The sequence below is a fragment of the Glossina fuscipes genome, unplaced genomic scaffold (genome assembly GCF_014805625.2).
Source record: "Glossina fuscipes isolate IAEA_lab_2018 unplaced genomic scaffold, Yale_Gfus_2 1, whole genome shotgun sequence".
Lineage (NCBI taxonomy): Eukaryota > Metazoa > Arthropoda > Insecta > Diptera > Glossinidae > Glossina > Glossina fuscipes.
The window spans coordinates 5,814,418-5,835,646 of NW_023998415.1; the positions used below are offsets into that span (position 1 = coordinate 5,814,418).

General features: G+C 33.9%; 1 protein-coding gene across 4 annotated transcripts in view; it reads left to right on the forward strand.

Annotated features, from left to right (window-relative positions):
• Positions 1-21,229, forward strand: part of LOC119632727 — a 60,008-nt gene that overhangs the window by 24,848 nt on the left and 13,931 nt on the right. For 3 of the 4 annotated variants that reach the window (XM_038025815.1, XM_038025813.1, XM_038025814.1), the window contains exon 2: positions 19,068-20,996. In XM_038025815.1, the coding sequence (XP_037881743.1) occupies positions 19,545-20,996 (1,452 nt within the window). In that variant the 5' untranslated portion in view covers positions 19,068-19,544. Of the gene's footprint in view, positions 1-12,434; positions 12,524-19,067; positions 20,997-21,229 lie in introns of those variants that run through there. The other variant, XM_038025816.1, reaches the window with a different exon arrangement.

Sequence of the window (21,229 nt, forward strand, 5' to 3'; positions counted from 1 at the left end):
TCCATCCATGCCAGGGTAACAAACTTTAATATATTTGGATATTTTGTAGTGTTGAGACAAATATCGTGTGTCTATGTATCGAATACATTTACAATTACAACGAACTTTGGATACCCAACACATTAAACTGAAAAATACTTATTTATTTATTCGTACATATATATATATATATATATATACCTACGTCCACTTACAAACCATGCCATTCAGTCAAATTAATTAAAATTTGAGATTGAAGGCTTAAACTATGACGTTATATAGAAGAACATAGATCGGAAGTAACAGTAATGTTCCAAGCAAACAAGTTACAATACTTTAGGCTTCAAGCGCTACATACATATAGCAAGTAAGGTTAAATCTAAGTAACTATATACACAACTATTACCTAGTATGAGCTAAACGCGCTGAGCTTTGTAGCCGCGAACACCGGCCTGGTAGTTGTCCTTCCTATCTCCTCGACCATGCGATAATTTACTTCAGCTTTTAGACATTTTCTTAATGAACTATATCATAACAACCATATTACGAACAACTGAAATCTAATTAATATCAATGATATCCAAGAGTCGGCAATAGTAGTATTTGTTGCAAAGAAGAACGCTTGCAAAAACTTGCAACATAAACAAGGTGTGTTTTTAAGAGATCTTTATGAAAAAAGATATGTTCACACTTATGTGCATAGGGGCTCTTAGGAAGATCGCGGCATGTTTCATTTACAAAAATTCAATTACTTTACCGAGCGTGCATCCGCTGCTATAAATCGATTGCATAGAGACTCTATAGAATGAAATGAACTGAACAAATATGATCAGTAGTTCGACGTACGGTCGAAAAGTCGTGTTATGCCGTCCTCTTAGCAACATCAATATTTCAACATGATGATCGCAATCGTAATGACGAGTATTCTTCTAAGTCGTCCGGGCTTATGCATTTTGTTGTTCAAATTTTGGGAATGTGCAGTAAAAGGGAGAAATAAAAAAAAAAAAAAAAAAAGAGGGTGACTGAGTGAGGGCGGGTTTGGAGTGGAACATTTCCTTTATGATATTGGCAATGTTTTTGTAAAAATTTGATTTCAAAGTGCTTCCCAGCCAGAATCTTTACATAAAAATAAATCAACAAAGTTCATATCTAGCATATCTTATTGATTGTAGGATAAAATAACTGTTCTTTTTTTTGATTGTGATTTTCGTACGGTCCGATTACGGCAACGCTTAATTGCGAAGCCTCTATTTAGAAGTAGAGTTTCAGCTCTGTAGTGTATAGAAAATCTAAGACTTATTGATAGGTGCCGGAATGCCCAATAAATCTTTTGACCCATTGAGGTAGTTTCGCGGTGGCGCGGGAAGAACTTTTGCTCGGCGTGCAGTTGCATGGCTATCGGGTGAAAGATACGTACATACACGTATCTCGTCTCGCACTCGAGGATTAAATATTTCTTACGGCGCTCGAGTGCACCGGTATGTGGCAACGAGTATTGCAAGCGTATTATTACTGTCATGGCGCTGAGTGCGCATTTTCACATTCCGTGTGGCATTAGTCACCGTGGGAATAAGACTTGACGGTGTTGTACCCACATTTTGACCACTAGAGACATCTGCCCAACGAACCATTCCGTTTGAGGCCATATTCGTATAAAATGTATTGAGCATAGTCAACTCTTTTCCTCTTTTCTTTATCGGACAAAAAACGTTGCACCTTGTTTACCCAGATATTATTGAACTTAGGGCGCTTCTTATTAATGCGCTAGCGGTATACTTTGATCTTGCCGAGCTTACCAACATGAAAGGTAGAGGAGATAAGGTTTTCGGGATCTTCCGCCCCATTTTCAATAATCTTAGATTAATCAAATTTGTGGATCGTTCGTCTTCTTTCGGACGACCACCTTGTTGTATGCAACTTTGCGCATTCAGCATTCAGCATTCAGCTTACTACTGGTTGTTCCCAATCAGTTTATTACTTAGTTTAAAGTTGAACTGAGTATTAATTAACATGAATTTTTTCGAAACGATGTATGTAAGCGTTTACTGTTAAGCTCCTGCATAGAAACGCAAATGGGATAAATACAGCTGCATTTTTTCGCATTCCGCACCACACACGCATTTATGATTCATTTTATATTTTTTTCGTAAATTTGCAATAATTTGCTCGCTTTCGTTTTAGGTTTATGTTGCCGTGTTTATGACATTGAGACTAACAAGAAATATTACGCATGAAATGATTGACTTAACAATAATCGTAAGCTATTCTAACTTTAGAAAACCACTTCAATACTACTTACAAAATAACAGTTTTTTATACGTTATTCTGATAAGTAAATGATTGGTTTTTGTAAATGAACCAATGGCATATGCCCTTCAATTTCAGTCATCAATAAATACGATAACGTCGTTAAAGGGAAAACAAAAAAAAAAGAAGAAAAAAGAAATTAGAACACAATCAATAGATTTGTGTTGGGCTATACCGGCCTAGTTTTGTGAAGGTTTGCTTAGAAAAAAAAAAATGTTTTACGTAACATGTACCAGTGCACAATTCCTGATATTAACGCAAACACATCGTCGCCCAAAAAAACAATTATCCATACTATTTTTACAAAGTGCTATTAATAGTTTATTTTATTCCGATAATTTCTTTACAAGTTGCATTTTTTATTTTCAAAGTAAAGGGAAAAATCAAAATTTATTAAGGAGAGAGAAAGAGCGTACCGTCCAAATTAAACATTTACTACAAAACTTCTATGACAAACCACTCTTCTTTGTCGCGAACCACAATTTGCAGATCGTTTCTAAAATTTAAACGATATCGCACAGATGTCGATGATGCTGAACACATGGGGCATAGAAAAAAAAGATCCAGCTGCAAGAGATTTGCATGACGTCCTAGAGATACGTATACGCAGTATCAAAGCTGAAAATTTGACCATGAGTAAACTGTTCACGAAATAGGTACCCGGTTCACGCTTACGCAGCGGAACAAAAACTTTATGTATTAAGCGGATGACATGGATAAAATCGTGAGATCATTGCGGAAATTCACTCATACTTTGAGATTTTTGAAACAAATCGTTTTACGTAAAAGGTATCGAGGCGAAGATAGCGAAGCATTGTATTTATTACATCACTCTTCCGCTCTTTACGTGACCGAGGTAGAATACGTGACGAATACAATACACACATACATACATAGCAAGATATTAAAAGATGAAATATTTTGTTGAGGTATTTCATCATAGCTAGATAGATAGAATGTCATGTTGCGTCTTTTGAAAATCATAGTATTTATCAAATAGCATAGAGTCCTCGAAAGTCTGCGAATTTTCCCAATTTTCGAATAAATATCAAGTTAGTCGAAAATACATGAAACTTAACAGTATAGCCAGAGTATTAGCAAGTTCCAACTGTTAGTGTTTACTCAATGAATTTGAGTGCGTAATAATTTGCAGAATTGTTTGCAGATTTACTGTTTCTGCTAAGCCAGATATCTTATCTTGTTGATACATATAAAAAATCCTTGAATGATTTGGTGAATGAATTTTTTATATCAACTGAAATTTGATTGAGTGCATACGCTAAACTTACCCAATAGTAGAATACTGTGTGTGCTATGCTATCACCTTGGATTGTGTGTATTTGCTGTGAAGCTATTTTTCGTCAGATAAGTACAAGCTTTCAATGGGACATTCTTATATTCTACAATACGGGCATTATTGTAAGATGCAGTACAACTTCTATCTTTCCACTTTTATTATCCACTATTATTATCCGACTTTTATTATTATATATTGATCAATTCCCAAAAGGATTGAAACACGCCTACATCTTTTTTTCGTCCTTCTATCAGACATCTGAGCAAGTTGTTTTGTTTTCAGCTTACGGGTCGTAAAATTTCGGATCTCGAATCATTTTATTGAGTCGTCCGAAAAGTCATGTGGCTTTTTTTGGTCAAAACAAAAGACGATTTTCTGTATAGGTTTTCTACATAGTATAGCTGTTTTTTTTTTTCTTTATATAACTAATTACTCAGGGGATGCCGCCTGTCTGAGTAATACGGTGACGGTCAGAAAGAAGTGAAAAAAAAGAAACAGACAAGGGAAGCGCGGGCACTCTCTAATGGCTAACTATAACTGCGAATAAAATAAACTTTATCGCATTGAGAATCGCATTAAACCTGCGACCATGGAACTGATAGTCGCGATTCTTGCCGACTCGGCTGCTCATGCTGACGATTACGATAAATTTAATCTCTCAGTAATCTAACGAGTTATTATTCGGCGGTTTGCATCAGTTAATGGCTTTCATTTTGTTGTTATGAGCTTCAGAACGTAATATATCCTTAATATCGAAATTGCCGAAAAGAGGTTTTCTAAACCAAATTTGAGTTTAGCGTGTTCTTAATATACATCAAATAATTTTTTTCTCGATAGTAAGAAAGTAAGTTTCACACCTGATAGGGCATCAAACAAAAGCTATTACGCAGAACGAAATGAATTTGTTGACAAACAGCGTTCGTTTTATCAGCGCATCAAAATATGCGACTTAAGCTTGAATATTCTAGTAAATAAGCACAAGTCAATCGTCTGTTAGGGAATAAAGGAAATGATTTTCCGAATATTCCATGACAGAAAGCTTTATTCTTGACAATGTTTGCATAAAGAAAAGAAAAAACGTAGCATTTCCAAATCAACCATTACACAAGTGTAGAGAATGTGAATGGAAAGGCGTAATTTTCTGAATCCGATTCCAAACAAACCTACTTACATTGATGAAAATCAGTACAAAGTACTATCAGCTGGTGGCTGATTTCATTGCGATTAGTTTGCAGGTCCCTTCTTATATGAAAATTGCGTCGCTATATGGCAACAAAGAATAATTTTTAGTATTTTTTATTGATGATGACTAGTTTAGCCGGATCATAAATGGTTTAAAGTGTTTTTCAAAGTGTAAAATTACAGAAAAATGTAAGTACTATGCCGATAACATCTGTTACAATTAATTGAATATATGCCCAATTGCTGGGATTCGTAAATTGTGCAGCAAACAAAGGCACACACGCTTACGTCTTAAAAAGGCGCGTATACCTTGGAAAGTGCGCCTAGATTCATGGAGTGGAAATTCTTTCACCTTAATATTAAAGCGTTTAAGTTGAGTTAAGTAGTTTGCATATATGAAACTGCACCCTTGTGCCCTTCTTCTGTCTAATAAACTGATATATCTTTGATATAATCTAAGCGCAACGTTACATAGCTTGTGCTTCTGATATATCTTTCTAATTTCGGTTGTGAATCTATTCCGTGTCATATAATTATACCATTACTGCTACTGCTCTACGCAACATATTTTTGTGAGCGTGTGTGTGTGTGTGTGTGTGCACTTGCATGTTTGTATGGATATATGCACGTATGTAAATAAAAATTTTACATAAGCTAAACATTTTATGAAGAATTTCAAAGGAAAGCAATTAACTTTTAGACGGAGTTCAAGATGAATATAAACAAAAATTAAGTCGAAAATGAAACATACAATAAATAAAATATTTTACTTCCAATGATTTCTATGTGGATACAAGTCTTCATCACTGTGAACTGTAAAAGCAAATACCAGTAGTATCTAAATAAATAAAAAAGAAACAGAAAAATGAATTCAAAGAGATTATATTTAGATATGAGTGAATGTTTTCATACTCGCCTCTACCATTATATGATTAAAGTACATATTAAAAACGCAGAATAATATTCAAAAAATTGTGGTCAGCTCAAAAAAACATCGCTTCAAATTATACCTTGATGTTTCAACAGATGACAGACAGACAGACATGCTTAAAGTTAATTAGAATCCCACAATAATGCGCAATACACATACTTCACATCACAGGTCCCCATTATATATGTATAATGGCATATATATATATACATATTATACTATATATTATATTTGTATAATTGGGCCCTGTGTGTTTCCTGGGCTTTGATGTTTCAATAAATGACGGACAGACAGACATGCTTAAAGTTAATTAGATTCCCACCATGATGGGCAATAGGCAGACTTCAAACTACACGTCCTCACTATATATATATATATATATATGTATATATATATGTCTGCTTACTACAATGGATTGCGTAGATCGTATACATATTTCGATAGTTGAAAAATTTGCGAAATGTGGATTTTGATTTAAACTTTGATCCCGCCAATCTCTGTTGGGTAAATTGTATGAAAGTTTTGAGTGAAATTGAATTAAAAAAAAGAGCTTAATATTCAAGTGTGCGGAGAGGCTGATGACTATCCTTGATGGGTCTTTAGAGCGATCACATATGGAAATCGAAAAGATTAGTAGAGAGACTTTAGGTAATCGAGCAGGGAAAGCACATTTAATTATAATAATCTCGACAGATTTGCAGATTTTCTATATGCATTGTATTTGTAATTGTACATTAATACACCCTTATTATACGGCGGTAGATATAATAATAGCAAAGCATGTAATGTAATGAAGAGAAAAAAAAAAGAAAAAAAAAGAAAAAAAAAGCTCTGATCGTAAACAGTTTAACTAGAAATGTAATTTAAAGAAATCTTTTACGATTTTAATTCAAATTTAATATTTTTTTATAAATTCATTTGTGCTAGTGTATGCACGAAAGTGTGTGCCTGCTTGTTACGTAAACATTTTCACTAATTTGAAATATTTTCACAAAGATAATGATGCCGGTTGGTGGTGTTGCTGATGGTGGTAGCAATGTTGCTTATATGTGGATATATATATATGTATATATATATATATATATATATGCGTGTGTTTAGACGGTACCAGATAGCTAAAAAAAAAAAAAAAAAGAAACAATAGACAACAAAATGAAAAAAAAAAATTAAAAAAACAATTCTGCAGTACATTGAAGTCAAGTGGTTGTAAATTAATGTTGTGCTGAGTAAGAGTTGCCGGTTAACTACCACACAAATACTCGTAAAATACCAGATATTATCCAAGTAAAAAGCAAAATAAAGTAAAGCAAAAAAAAAAAAGAAACACAATGAAATGAATAAAATAAAAAAATAAAAACCAACAGACTTACAAACTTATTTGCCACTAATTTTATTTTATACACGTTGCCTGACCACCGCACACATAGAAGCGTGTGAATGAATAAATGAAGAGTTTTTTTTTTATTTGTTTTTTTCACAAAAATTTCTCGTTTTTATTCATTCATAGCTTAATTTTTTAACTTCCATATGTATGTACATACGAATGTTAAAAATTCACAAAACAATTTCATGCAAACGGTCAATTTGTTTCAAAACGCTTTACATGTTTTAAGTTTAGTGATTTGTTTTTACTTTTTTATTATCAAAAAAAAATCTCATTTCAATTGATCAATCATTTTATAAATAGATACATACAATTTTGCTGGAACAATATTAAAAATAGTATTAATGATTGATTGATTTTCATCAATAAAATTAAACGAATATAAAAATTTGCAATTGTCAAAAAATGCCGTGGCTTACTTGGACGAAATGCTTAGATTTGTGTTCAAGTCCATGAAATACAAGCAAGCAAATCTTCTACAATAATAATGTATTTAAATATTCGAGGGCTACGAGCACCAGGTGCATTTTCTCTTAGCTTTTATTGCACAAGCAATGCCCCCTCTATATATCATTAGAGTTCGATCCAATATTCTCGGTTAACTATTACCATAAAATTAATTGTCTTAGTTAGGCCCTTAAACATTTTTTAATGCTTCCATCTTTCGTATTGCCATCGATTGAAGGAGCATTCCATTTAATTCAATACATTTCACTATGCAATACAAACAAAGTGAACGGCAATGACTTCGTTTAAGATGCAACACTAAATGTGCATTTATCCGCCATTTATTTGACAATCACTATCATCAATAACAAGTGATTTATAATGTTGTTGTAACAGTTTCTTTAATTACACGCTACCAACGCAAGGCCTTGGAATGGATGGATGGTCAACGCGATAGCGGCACCAATGTAAGCGTAATTAGCAAAAGAAAGAACCAAGTTTTTCATGATCATTTAACATAAAACAATGAATGTATGGCACCATATATCGAACTAACTATGATTAGGTTTTTTGTGTAACATACATATATATATATATGGACGTAGCAACGAATTCATGCATCATAACTTATTCGATAACAAGCCCTATTGATTGCAAAATTTTAAGATTAGCGATAGCGAGCAGCACTGACGCATCTATGCAGGCATGTGTGTCTCTCCATGTTACTTACTATGAGGTCGCAGTTATGTACTTTGCTCATAAAGTGCTGCCGAAAATTTAGATGCGTATGTGTGCACGTATATGATACTTGCATTCATTCTACGCATGCGATTTTATCACATAACGTTTGCGTTTTAATCGAATTTCTGTTCGTGTATTTGGCAAATTTATGCAAAGGGTTTTAATGCGCGCTCAAAAAAGTAGTTATTATTTTATTTTTTTTTCGTTTAATCGATTTGTTGCGCTTACATACGAATATTTGTGTTTATGGATTTTGTAAAACACATTCTAAAAACAGAAAAAAAAAAAAACCTTGAAATAACCATAATTATCGCTAGCAATTATTTGGTATTAGCGCGTTGCAGGTGTCATTCTCCATTCCATTTATGGCGCAATATAGAAAAAAAAAAAAAAAAAAAAAAAGAAAGAAAAGTCGACTATGTTTTGTCATTATTTTCATAAAATATTACATAAGCGCATACATTTTTCATAGTTTTAGAAAATACTTATTTAATGTATTTCGTTAATTGCCATCAAAATATTACATAACATAAATATCAAGAATGCATTATGGTCAACATTCTTTTCATAAGCATTAATTATTTAAGCCAATTAGTAACAATGCATAACGACTCTATTAACGACGTCTACCTTCTTGTCTAGCTTGACACGCAGCAATAAACAAATGACAAAGTCAACGCCAACTTCAGCATCGGCAAGGAGTTTCATATAAGCTTACTAGTGTTTATTGTGGTCGCGATTATCCTACATGCAATATATCCTCGAGCTATTGCAAATTTTCGAAACTTGCATTCAATATATTTATTACCTTCTTTCACATTTAATTAGTTAGAGATTTTAAGAAGCTTTCAAAAATCGTGAAATCAACTCTGCAGTGCGATCAAGAAGACGATATAAGAATCAAAGGAGGTTTTACTGCGCCATCAGTTATGACGATACGCTAGGTCGCTTGTGGTATTGGGGGACTTATTTAACACCCAGAGAGAGTTGAGATGGACCCATCTTTTATTATATCGCTCGATTCAGAATCACTATCTGAATCAATCTAAGCTTCTCTTTACCTTTGTCCATCGGTCCATCTGGTGTATGTCCATGTATTTTTGGGGTCAAGCTACAGTTCGCAATTTTTGAGATATTTTGGTGAAACTGAATTGGGCCACTTTTTGGGTCACTTTCCATATAACACCTTATTACGCAAAAAAATTCTAATTTTTACGATTTCGCTGCGTAATACTATTTAAGCATTCAATCCATTTTTTTTTACTCCCTGCCTACGCAAACTGAATCTTTATATGGTAATAAAACCTAGTTTTCAATATTTCTTGATGAAAGTTCGCGCATAATAATAATTTGACATAAACAATAATTTTATCAAATTTGAACGACGTTGGTCTATTTTCTGGATCCCAGCTCATCAAAAGGTCTTTACAAAAAAAAAAAAAGGCGCCTTATAGTCGGCCCTGACCGACAATAATGTTCTTACTGATTTTTTGAATAATTAATCAACAACTTCCGTAAGTAGCTCAATAAATGCATAAACGCACTTACAAGAAATTTTTTCGAATTTCCAATGTCTTGATTATCGTTCGATTGTGTTTAGTCCCCGCTCAAGAAAATCAGCAAAATTACGTATATTCTTAAGCCCACAAGTTACTATTATCGATAAGGTTATTATTATTATTTTCGGTGAAGATACGTCCTTATGCTTGGGTAGACGATTAGATAAGAACCACGGCTACCAGGTCAGTGTGTTCGCAGTTTAAAATCTCAATGCGATACTATAGAGCTATGTACCTCAGTCAGTGAACGCATAACACTTACTGATCGGGCGCATGTCCATCAACCTGCGGCCAATGTTCACTTTTTTCCACTTCCACCCTTCTTTTTAACCATCACCATGTTACACGTGCGTCCCGAGTGATTGATCTTACATAAGTCGATTTCGACTTAAACCTGAAACGAGATGTTCAATTTTTAAGGTTTCCTTATGTTTTGCCCCATAGAGATACTCACTTTCTAGTATGTAAGAAAGCGAATGGGTAGAATTCAATTGTTTTGATATTAAAATAATATAATCGATCAAAATAATATTGACCTCTTCAGATCAAGTACCTATATATAGAAAATAGTATAACAACATGAATTTTCATAGTTATTTTAGCTATTCGCAGATACTCGATGTCTGACAGCGTATTAGCAAAATAAGTTACTTGGGATAAGTGTATACTCAAATTAAATAAATTAGTTTACGTTTTATTTTAATTCACTTTAACGTTAAGCTGAATAGTAATTTCATTACAATTTCATCGCAGGCTCACCAGTATTCTAGCATTCGTTTGAACTTCGTTTAAATTCATATTAGAGATAAACGTTTCGAGTGCGTACGTTATTCTCTCGGTCGTCGAAAATGATTTACTTTCCAATTTATACTAATAAGAAAATTGCAGCTTCCAATTGAGAGGATCAGAATAATGGGAATAGATTGTAGTTCTTAAGCTTTATCGTCACTAGCAAAATAAATATAATGATGGCTAACTAACCCTCAGCTTAATGTAAATATAACTGTTTGCTCTTCACACCTACTCTGTCCATCATTTCAGTCAATATAAGACAGAGGCCAAATAACAAGTATGATACGATGTTTATATGGATGTGCATGCCTATTGGATTAAATGCCAGAATATATGCTGCTGCATTTTATTGCAGAAATTTCAGGATAACACGTTTGTACATAATTAGAAAACGTGGTCAAGCAAATCATAACCATTAGAACACAAATCACAGCAACATAGGCAGACACGCACACACACATATACACACGTTCATACTTGCATGTATAAATGTATTTATAGACATACATCGGACATAATACATCAACAATTTCTTTCTCTGCCTGCCTACATATATACCATATCAACACATGCGGCAGACAAGCCATACTTATGCACAATGCTTATATAAATACATATATATATATATATATATATATATAAACATATAAATAATTCGCAATGCGAAAGGGTTCTTGTTGCGCTTGATATCAAATTGAAAGCAAGTATGAACTGAGCCTTTTGTTGTTGGATACAATTCAGCTGAAACCAGAGACAGAAGCCAACGGATAGGGTGGAACAGAAGAAGCAATAAGCACACGATAATGCAAAAGAAGAGGCAAATTTTTTTTGTTCCAGCATTTGTTTTGTACTGCTTTGTCGTACAGTAACTACACACACACACACACACACACACACACACACACACACACACACACATGAAATGAAATGAATAGATAGATATTCATTCATATTCACATATTGCGTTTGTGTGATGGCCTCTGAGTATATTTGATTTGGTATCTTTGCCGCGCATAAAATCGCACGCACACAAACAGATATACGTACACACACACACACACACACACACACACACACATGAACATTCCAATCATCATGTTCGTAAGTATGAATGCTTCCTTTTATCAAAAGTACTTGACCTTTTTTTTTCTTTCTGTCTTGCTGTTCTTATTCCTGTTGCCGTTTTTCCAATTGTTGTAGTTTGCTAGTGCGTAAGTGTATGTGTTTTGTCTTTTTTACTGACCGAGCCATTAAGAGCAAGTGTGTTTTTTTTTTTTTTTTTAGTTTTTTATTTCCTGGTATTTGATCTACAATGTGCTTTTAGTTCTTTCATTTATTTCGTTTTATTATTTTTACAGCTCTTTGTATTCTTTAAGCGAATTGGACTGACTGACTCATTTTACATTTAACATTTTGAACGCATTTCCGTTTTAATTTTTTCTTTTGTTTTCTCTTCTCTTCTTTTCTTTTTTTTTTTTCTGTTTTATTCTTCAGCTATTATTCGGTTGTTCTGCAATTTAAACAACACATAAGAGACCGTTCGCTTTGCTTTTGAGAAAACGGATCATTGTGATAAATATTTGAATAAGTCTTCAGTTCGCAATAGTTTACGAGCAACAGGAATCAAATGTATTAAAAACGATAATTCAATTACAAAATAATTCAATTTTCATATAACATAAGATGAGAAGAAAATTTTCTTATGAAATCACAAATCAAAGGAAAGAATACAAACAGACAGAAGAAATGACCAAATCTTCTCTTATACCCATCACTGTTATCGCAAGCAAAAAACAAGAAAAGAAAAGAATATTGAGTGGGCATGGCTGATTTTTTCTATCTTCAGAATAAAAGTAGAAATTAATATGGTGTATGTGTTGCAGCTCGCCGTTTTTGTTCCATAGGTATGTGGGCGTTGTACTCGTGTTCTTTTATCGGCTTGGGTTCATTTTCAAATTCTTTTGCAGATTCGTAGGCAATATTTTCGTTTTTGTTGAATTTTGGGAGAATGTTTGCTAAAGATACTACACAGTTTTACAGACGGACAGATGGACATGTTAAAGTGTATCCCAAATTTGAAACTTGCCCAGAGTTTACATACTTCATGGGGCTTTTGAAGCTTGCTACAGTGTGTTGTAAAGGTTTGGCTGTAAATTTAAGTGGAACGTTGTCTCTACGCAGACGATGTATACATTTTTAAAAAAGAAAAAGATAGCACGAAAGCAATCAACATCCTCGAATCTATTGGACGAGAGATCTCCGCATGGGCAAATTCGTCAGGGGCTAAAATTTCCATACAAAAATCTAAAAAAATGCACATTTGTCGAAAGCAGATTTGCGATGCAGGAAATCTACTGATGCATATTAATGACTTACCAGTACTAAACGTGCAGACGCTGCATATTCTCGGGCTCACTTTTTCCAACAAGCATCGTTGGAAAGCACACTGTCTTCGGTTAAAAAATTCCATTTTAACAAGGGTGAATTTCATACAGTACGTTGCTTGGAGAAGCCATGCGCATATTAACACTATTGCTTATCTTATCAACATGCTTGTGTTAAGCAAGATTGACTATGCTTTGATAATTTATGGCAATAGCTGCACATCTAATATCAACATCCTTAAACCGGTCTATCACCAAGCCGTCAGAGCAAGTTTTTATGCTGTTCGGACGACGCCCACAAATAGTATTATAATTGAAACTGGTCTCCCAGCTTTAGAAAATAGACTGTATGAGTTAAAAGCTAAAATAGTCCCCAAGCTTCTTAGTTCAAACAAATCTATTCTCGGTGATGACGTGAGAAAGATTATTATTGCGAAGAAAATTCCAGTCACCATCTGCAATTGACCATTTTTTGTACCTCGCAAAGGAATTGAATATTCCCTTAAAAATTATCCGCTCTTTTGGTGTTAAACCTCCATGGATTTTGGAAGACTGCTCTTTTGACATCTCGCTGTCTATGCACAAAAAAGAAGATACTCCAAATTACATATTCAGGCATCTAATAGCCGAAAAAATCCAAGTATTGGAGAGTACTGGTTGGAATCTTTTGTACACAGACGGCTCAAAATCTCCTGGTCTGCCTCCTGCTTATGCGGTGGTAGATGCTACAGGACGGGTTCTTCTCAACCACATATTTCACGAAAGTACTTCAACTTTTATAACCGAAGCCAGAGCTATCCTTCACGCTGCGAACCTTGCCCATAAAAACCAACTCAAAACCATCATTGTTACCGACAGTTTGTCTGTATTACAAGCTATTCGGAACCCTTCGACTTCGAGATGAAGCACCAGCAACAAATTAAGAAATAACGGAAAAATTAAAATGTTATGAGTACCAAGTCACATCGGTTTATTGGGAAATGAGCAGGCTGATCGAGCGGCAAAGTATGCTGCTTCTGCTCCTCTAATTATGGATGATGTCATGGAAAAGTTGGATCTTCAAAGATACATTGTATGAAAAGTTAAAGAGAAAATTACAAAAGGAAATCTACAATACCATCGTCAGTACTACTCTTCCATTAACCCTCAATTAACTCCACCTTTATATCCAACAAATGTTGAGAAAACCAAGATCCAAACGTTTTCGTGAATTCGCCTTGGTCATATAATTGCAACTCACATATGTATATATATATATACTTCAACGATGATGATAATGTCATTGATGAGATCTTCTTTATGGGTAAATGTCATCTTCTCATCTTTTGTTTATGGACGGAAATATCATATAATGAGAAAAGAAAGTTCGCTTTCCAAAGGCTCGAAAAAATTCTCGAAAGCTTTCAAATATCAAATTTAAGATCTCTCATGCAAATTGCATGTCGTTAAAAATTTATGCTGTTTTACTTTATTATTCTGCTGCCATAATTTAATTTTTTGGGCAATGTGTTCGGGTTTATGAAATGTAGAAATAGGTTCTCGATAATCTATAAACTCTTCATATACATTACTAAAATTGGCAACGTGTTTAGTTTTATTTTATGGCATTATATGCCTACAAACACGCCCACAGAAAGAAAACAAAGAACCGTAGGTAAGCAATTTGTAGGTAATACTAGTATAGAAATAATAGTATAGTCCGAACTTGTTTAAAAATTTAGTCTAAAAATTCTTCTAATTGAAAATCTGACACGCCTACAAGCAATGCAATAGTTTATAATTTTTATATATACATGCTATTAACATGCATAGTACACATGAAATTTTGATCAAATTGGAAACGAAAAATGTTCCATAGCGAAAATCGCAAAACAGTTGAAAGTACGAGGATAGGTCAAAAGATATCTGAACTGATAAAGAAACTATACAAAATTGCTAGAACCACATCTTTATTTTACGAAGTAGTTTTGCTATAGCTCGACACACTTTTCTGAGCGATACACTTCAAGCGCTTCGATACACTGTGCATAATGAGAACCATCGAATTGCTCAAGACAGCCAGCTATCAACTGCAAAATGAAGCTCGATAGTCGACAGTTATCCAGTAACACTTTTTGTAGTTTCTCTACCACATTTGGTGTGGTGACTTCATTTGGTGGATCACGACTAAATTCGTCTTGGCAACCTGAACGACCTCACTTAAACTCTACCGCTATCGAATATTTTATAGTTGTAAATGCTGTAAATGTTGTAAAAAATAGAAAAAGATGCGCGTACGAAAGAATCTGGCGTCAATAGCCAAATTCAAATCAAATTTCAGTGGAATTAAAGCGTACTTGCTCGTGGCTATAGTGAATTGTCGTTCCGGACCATTAGGCTGTGTCCGCTTCCAATTTCTTTCTTTTTCCCTGCTACTTTCTGACCATCACTGTGTTCACCATCGATCGATGTTGAATAACGTAGAGTACTTCAACTTCAAATTAAAGCTTTATAAAATTCACATTTTTAGTTACGGTAATAAATAAAAAAAAAACCAATTTACAGCAACAACCACCAGCTTATCAATTCTTCTAGAATTATCTTTACACGATTAACAAACAATGCTCGATTCACCATAATTGTTGAGTTCTTGCATTGTAAAAATGCACAAAACTTTCTATCTAAAAGTAAAATCTGGTAAATGCAAGCTTACACGAAGGACCTTGATCGAGTTTTAACAACGGGTTCGCTTTACGGGTTCGTGAATGTGTTCAAAATAACTAAAAAATTGAAACAATTTCATAAAACTTTTTTTTCCTATTATAAACGCACCCATCACCAGCAGGTGTAAGAAATCGGCACATAGCTACAGGATAGAGAAGCATCCACCACCATCCTGTAAATTGTATATTTTAAAGTATCAGCGCTAATCATTGAATGCAAGTATGTCATGTCACATCTGTCTATTTGTTTTAAACGATGATCACGAAAGGTAAATCATGTCTAGATATTATAAAATTCGATAATGAATTTCTGCTTTTGGTTCAGATCGAACTGAAAGTCTTCTGACATTTTCACAAAATAAAACAATGACATATAAAGTCTTTACAACTCATTTATCCCTTTCATGGATCTGATGTTAAATGTGCTGCCCTTCCGGTAAGGAGCCTTATGTTAAGTGTGCATGTATACTATGAGTATATTATGTTATATCAATATCTTATGAGCCCTACTTACTTGTGTGATTGTGTGTTAGAAATATAAATATTATGTTTACCTTTCTGTAGAGCATTATCATGACAAGCTCTCATTTATTAAAAAATAAACAGAAATATTATAGTTAGGCAAGGTCGGTCATGTGGTTCGCTTATAGCCTGAAATAGTTCTTCAAATCCCCAATGAAATTTTAAAAACTATAATCTGCTTCCCTAGAAGCTTTTATATGAGAGCGGGCTCAAAAAGTGAACTCAAGTGGTCCAAATATTATCGCTCTTTATCTATTCAAATTATAAACTGTAAGATTTAACAATTAAACCTACGAAGTCCAAATTTGTATATGAAATTATTGTCATGAACCGATTTATATATATATTGAAATATATTAGAGAAAATGAACAATTTTTCTGTATAAAAACTTGCATTTCAGAGGCATGGTTATGTGGGAGAGACTTGAAAAAATGAGTGGAACCGATCCAAATTGTTTATATCAATTCAATTTGCCGGGATACTATGACTCAGTGATTTTTGATGAGAAATTTTGAAAATTACGAAATCTTTTTTTAAATAAAGACGTTGTATGCGAAGTGATCGTGAAAACGATTCGATTCAATTCGTTTTCGGAATATATTAATGCATTAAAATTCGTCACAATATCTTAAGAATTTCCGATCTAGAAATACATAGTGAGCTGTCAAGCAGATAGATCGATAAAGGGACGGATAGACATAAAAACAGCGCATCTAAGCTTAAACTGTTTAACAAAATGATTCTAAATCGATTGTGATAATAAAAGATGAATATCGTTTTAAATCAACCTAAACGTTGAGAACATCCACACAAAGCTAAGTAAACCTGTAACAATCACAATTAGTGTATGGTATAATAAGTAAGTGGTGCGTTCCGAAACATATGATGAGATGATTTTTCTTTCTTCATCGCAGTTTATTTCTCTGAGGAGGCGGAGGGGATAGAAAAGAAGAGTGAGTTGTCTACCCTGCATTCTTCTCCGTATGCTAAAAAGTGTTAAATGTTTGAAGAACAAACAAATTGTTTCATGTTACGAATTCAGTCAACACGACAGTGTTGTGTAACCACTTTTATCGTATAACAACCGTTTAAAAATATTAACTAACGAACAGGAGGGGCTCTTAAGAAGTAAGAACGAAATGAAAAAACGTCCATCTAAATATGCGGTTATATGCTGAATGAATGCTTGTTACGCTTTTATGCATTTATTCTTTGTGCTATCTTTGATTACACATTCAGATCGATTACATACATATAGTGGTAGTGTAAATATATATATATATATATATATATGTATACATATATATGTTGCCAAGGCACCGCTTACAGTTTTGTATCAGAGTTTACTGTCTATTCATGCATTTGTTCGCTTGGCTGAACAGTTAACTAGTTAACTAACGGCTCTGTTGACCAACCAGGCCGTACGCTGGCTTCAAACGTTCGAATGTTCAGTTGTATGATTCAATGCCTTTTGAGTTGATATCGCCAATGTTATGGGATATAAACTTTCACTTGAACTCATATTATTTACGGTAAAGTTTTTTTTCTACTTTTTGTTATATTATTATTATTATTTTGTTGTTGTTGTTGTTGTGTTTTATTTTCAGTTTTTCCTTTTGCTTTATTACAATTGACTTAAAAAAATCTTTCCAAGTGTCGCGCATACCCCCTACTTAGTAAAGTCATTTAACCACTGCAATCCGGTTCAATTTAGTCTTTGCATTTTATTTTAATTGTTGTTTCAGTTGTTGTACAAGAGCGTGAAACATTTTCTCTATTTTTTCGTGCAAAATTTTATTTAAAAATTATTGAAGCATTTAAATACGTTTGCATATCGTAGGGAATGTATGCGTTCAATGCGTTCAAGTTGATAAGAGGGGCTTATGCCTGCCTCTCTTCTCTATCGAAATTTCATTTCGTTTCGTCCCATTTTTGACTACTTGTCTGATAACGTCGGCGTTCGTTCGCTCTAGCGAACCAAACCTATTTGTTGCCGACGCATACGATTTTAAGATATTGATAAGAAACGACACTTCTTGTGCTATTGTTTAGCGGATAATGTTAGTTGAAGTTTTTCAACGTTTTTCTTCTTCTTCTGCTTTTTTTTTTTTTTCTTCTCTTTATACACGACAGGTGCATCATTTTGCTAAGCACACATATGCTGATCACATAGAGACTATCACGCATATCGCAATTCGGATATATTGTGTACAAAAGTATTTAGGTTTTGAAATAAAATGCTAAAAAAACAAATAAATGCTAAAAAAAAAAAAAAAGGGCAGAGAGAGACTGAGTCCATTGGGACTTAAGTCAAATGTTTTTATAGCCACCACCAATTATAGTCTTTTTGACGCATCACTGGGTAATGGGGTACATTAATTTTGCAATTCCGGTGCAATTTCCCAGGAAAACATATCAGACATAATTTATATTCATTCGGCATCTGTCGTCAGTCGAACTCTGAAAATGATAGAACTTGACACAGAAACTAACTGATATTTTGCATCTAAAGTGTCATTATTTTATTGAGATGTCTGTGCAGCAAATGTGCAGTGTGTTGTTGATTAAGCGACAATTTCATTTAATTGTATATATATTTTAATTCTATATACATATAATAAAATTTGTTCAAGTGGTGTTCGATTGTAAGGAAATTTTCTATTCAAGTTTTTCTATTATCAACAATTTAGGCAAATATTGTAGTTAGAAAAAGACTTTATTATTGCACAAATAAAATAAATGAATAAATAAATAAAAATTTCATGTTGCTAAGCATGTGCTACGTAGCTGTCAATGACAAACATATAATAATTTAGTAACATCGTGTTATACATTTCAGATGAACATGTACACATGAAGGCAGAAAATAAAATAAGAGCAGCAACAACATAACTAATACACAGGCATTAGCATCGCTATCATCATCGTGAATGTTAGTTAGGATCAGCGTCATCAATGGCATCATCAATATTTTTGTGAAGCAGAAAAAAACAACAACAATTTGTTTCGGATAAGTGGAAAAAATTAGGTAAAAACGAAATCATCATCATTGTTGTCAAATGTGAGCAGAGGACAAAGCCACATGTGCACTTTAACAATAACAACAGCAACAGTAATAACAAAACAAATACGAGTCCGGATGCAAGCGGAATTGGATAGATTGGAGTAATCGAAAACGTCAATATTATCATTGACCATTGAATTGAGCAGGGAAAGAAAATAAGTAGATGACAAAAGATACAATATATACATATATGCACATACACTCATATCGTAGACAAGAAGACAAGAAGAAAGAAGAAAAAATAAGACAATAATGACTGGCAACAGTAATAACATGACCGACACCCCAAACAATATGAATGGCAACAGCACGGCTCCGTCAAATAGTAGCAACGGCATTAGCTTGCAGTCGCATGGAAAAAAGCAAACCATCTGGTATCGAGATATAGATACCGCCCAAGTTGAGGAGCAAAAATGGCAACGACCACCACCTTTCCTAGGCAACGTAAATAGTAATGATAACAATAACAAAAGAGCTAACATCAACAATAACAACAACAACAACAATAATAACAGCAGCAGCAGCAGCAGCAGTAACAACAAAAACAATAAACACAAGAACAACGAGAAATCAAATGATATTCTGAGAGATGATGTTACACAAAACACCAGCAGAGATGTTCAATGCAATCGTTGGACTGGTGGGGAGTACGAAAAAAACAATAACAATAATAGCAGAAACAATAATAACAATAACAACAACATCAATAACATTGACAACTGCAGTATCGGTGACAACGGCGACAATGATGTTATTGGTGGCGATGGTCGCAACGTTATTGTAGTTCAAGTGGCCGAACATCTAAGACAAGCAACTATGGATAACGATATTGATGATGATGATGATAATGATAATGATAATGATAATGATAATGATAATGACGATGATGATGAAGCCGGCGATAATGATGGTGATTCATTGGCATCAATGGAAACATTATCGGATAATGTCTCAATTTGGATTGACGGTGAGAAGCATTGGATATCGGGTGTTGATGGCAAGACAACGTGTGCGGATCTTATCTGCGCTCTACTCAATTATCAAAGTGGTCAACAGCAGATGTTTAGAGACACCGATGAAAACGATGATGAAGATGTCAATGTTTGTAATGATAGTAGCGAACAAGTGCATGCAGAAGAACAAGCGCAATTACGAATTATGGAGGCATTTAAGGCAAGCCACTACCAACGTGTCAGCTATATTACAACAAATAATAAACCGCAATATTCAAAACAGATGCAAACAGTAAAATGTATCGCAAAGGATGTTATCGTCAGTAACGCCAATACCGCAACTAATAACAATTATTGCGGCAATAAACCAAATAAGTTTTCATTCAATGATGATAATAATGATGAGAACGATAATCCCAATAATGTCATCAATCAATCAATGTCAATAAATACCAAAGAAGATTGTAAAGTAACCTCAAGTACTGACGCTGCTACTGCTGAAATCTCAGCAACTAAGACTGCCACTGCCACCATCGCTAACACTAACACTAATATCAACGTCAACATCAACACCAACACCGCAAATACGGACTTTGCTATGGGTTACATTTTGCCGCGAGGCATAACTGCTATTCAACTTGCCACCGAGTATGTTATCGTTAAACAGCATCGCCACTGCGAAGAATATCTTGACGGAAGTACAAAAGTTTTTGATGTTCTGCCACCACGTGATGCACCGCATAAAAAAGAGGTAAGTGTGTTAGTAAAACATTAACAACAGTAATAGCAATAACACAAAAAAAAAAAAAAAAAAAAAAAAATAAAAATAAATAAATAAAAATATATAAATAAATAAAACAACATTCACACAAACGTATGCATACAACATATAAATGTATCTTAATGGTTGACGTGTGTTTATGAAAGTTTTTGTTTCCCTCCCTATTATTACTCTCTAGTCGTGGATTTTCTTTTTGTTTTGTT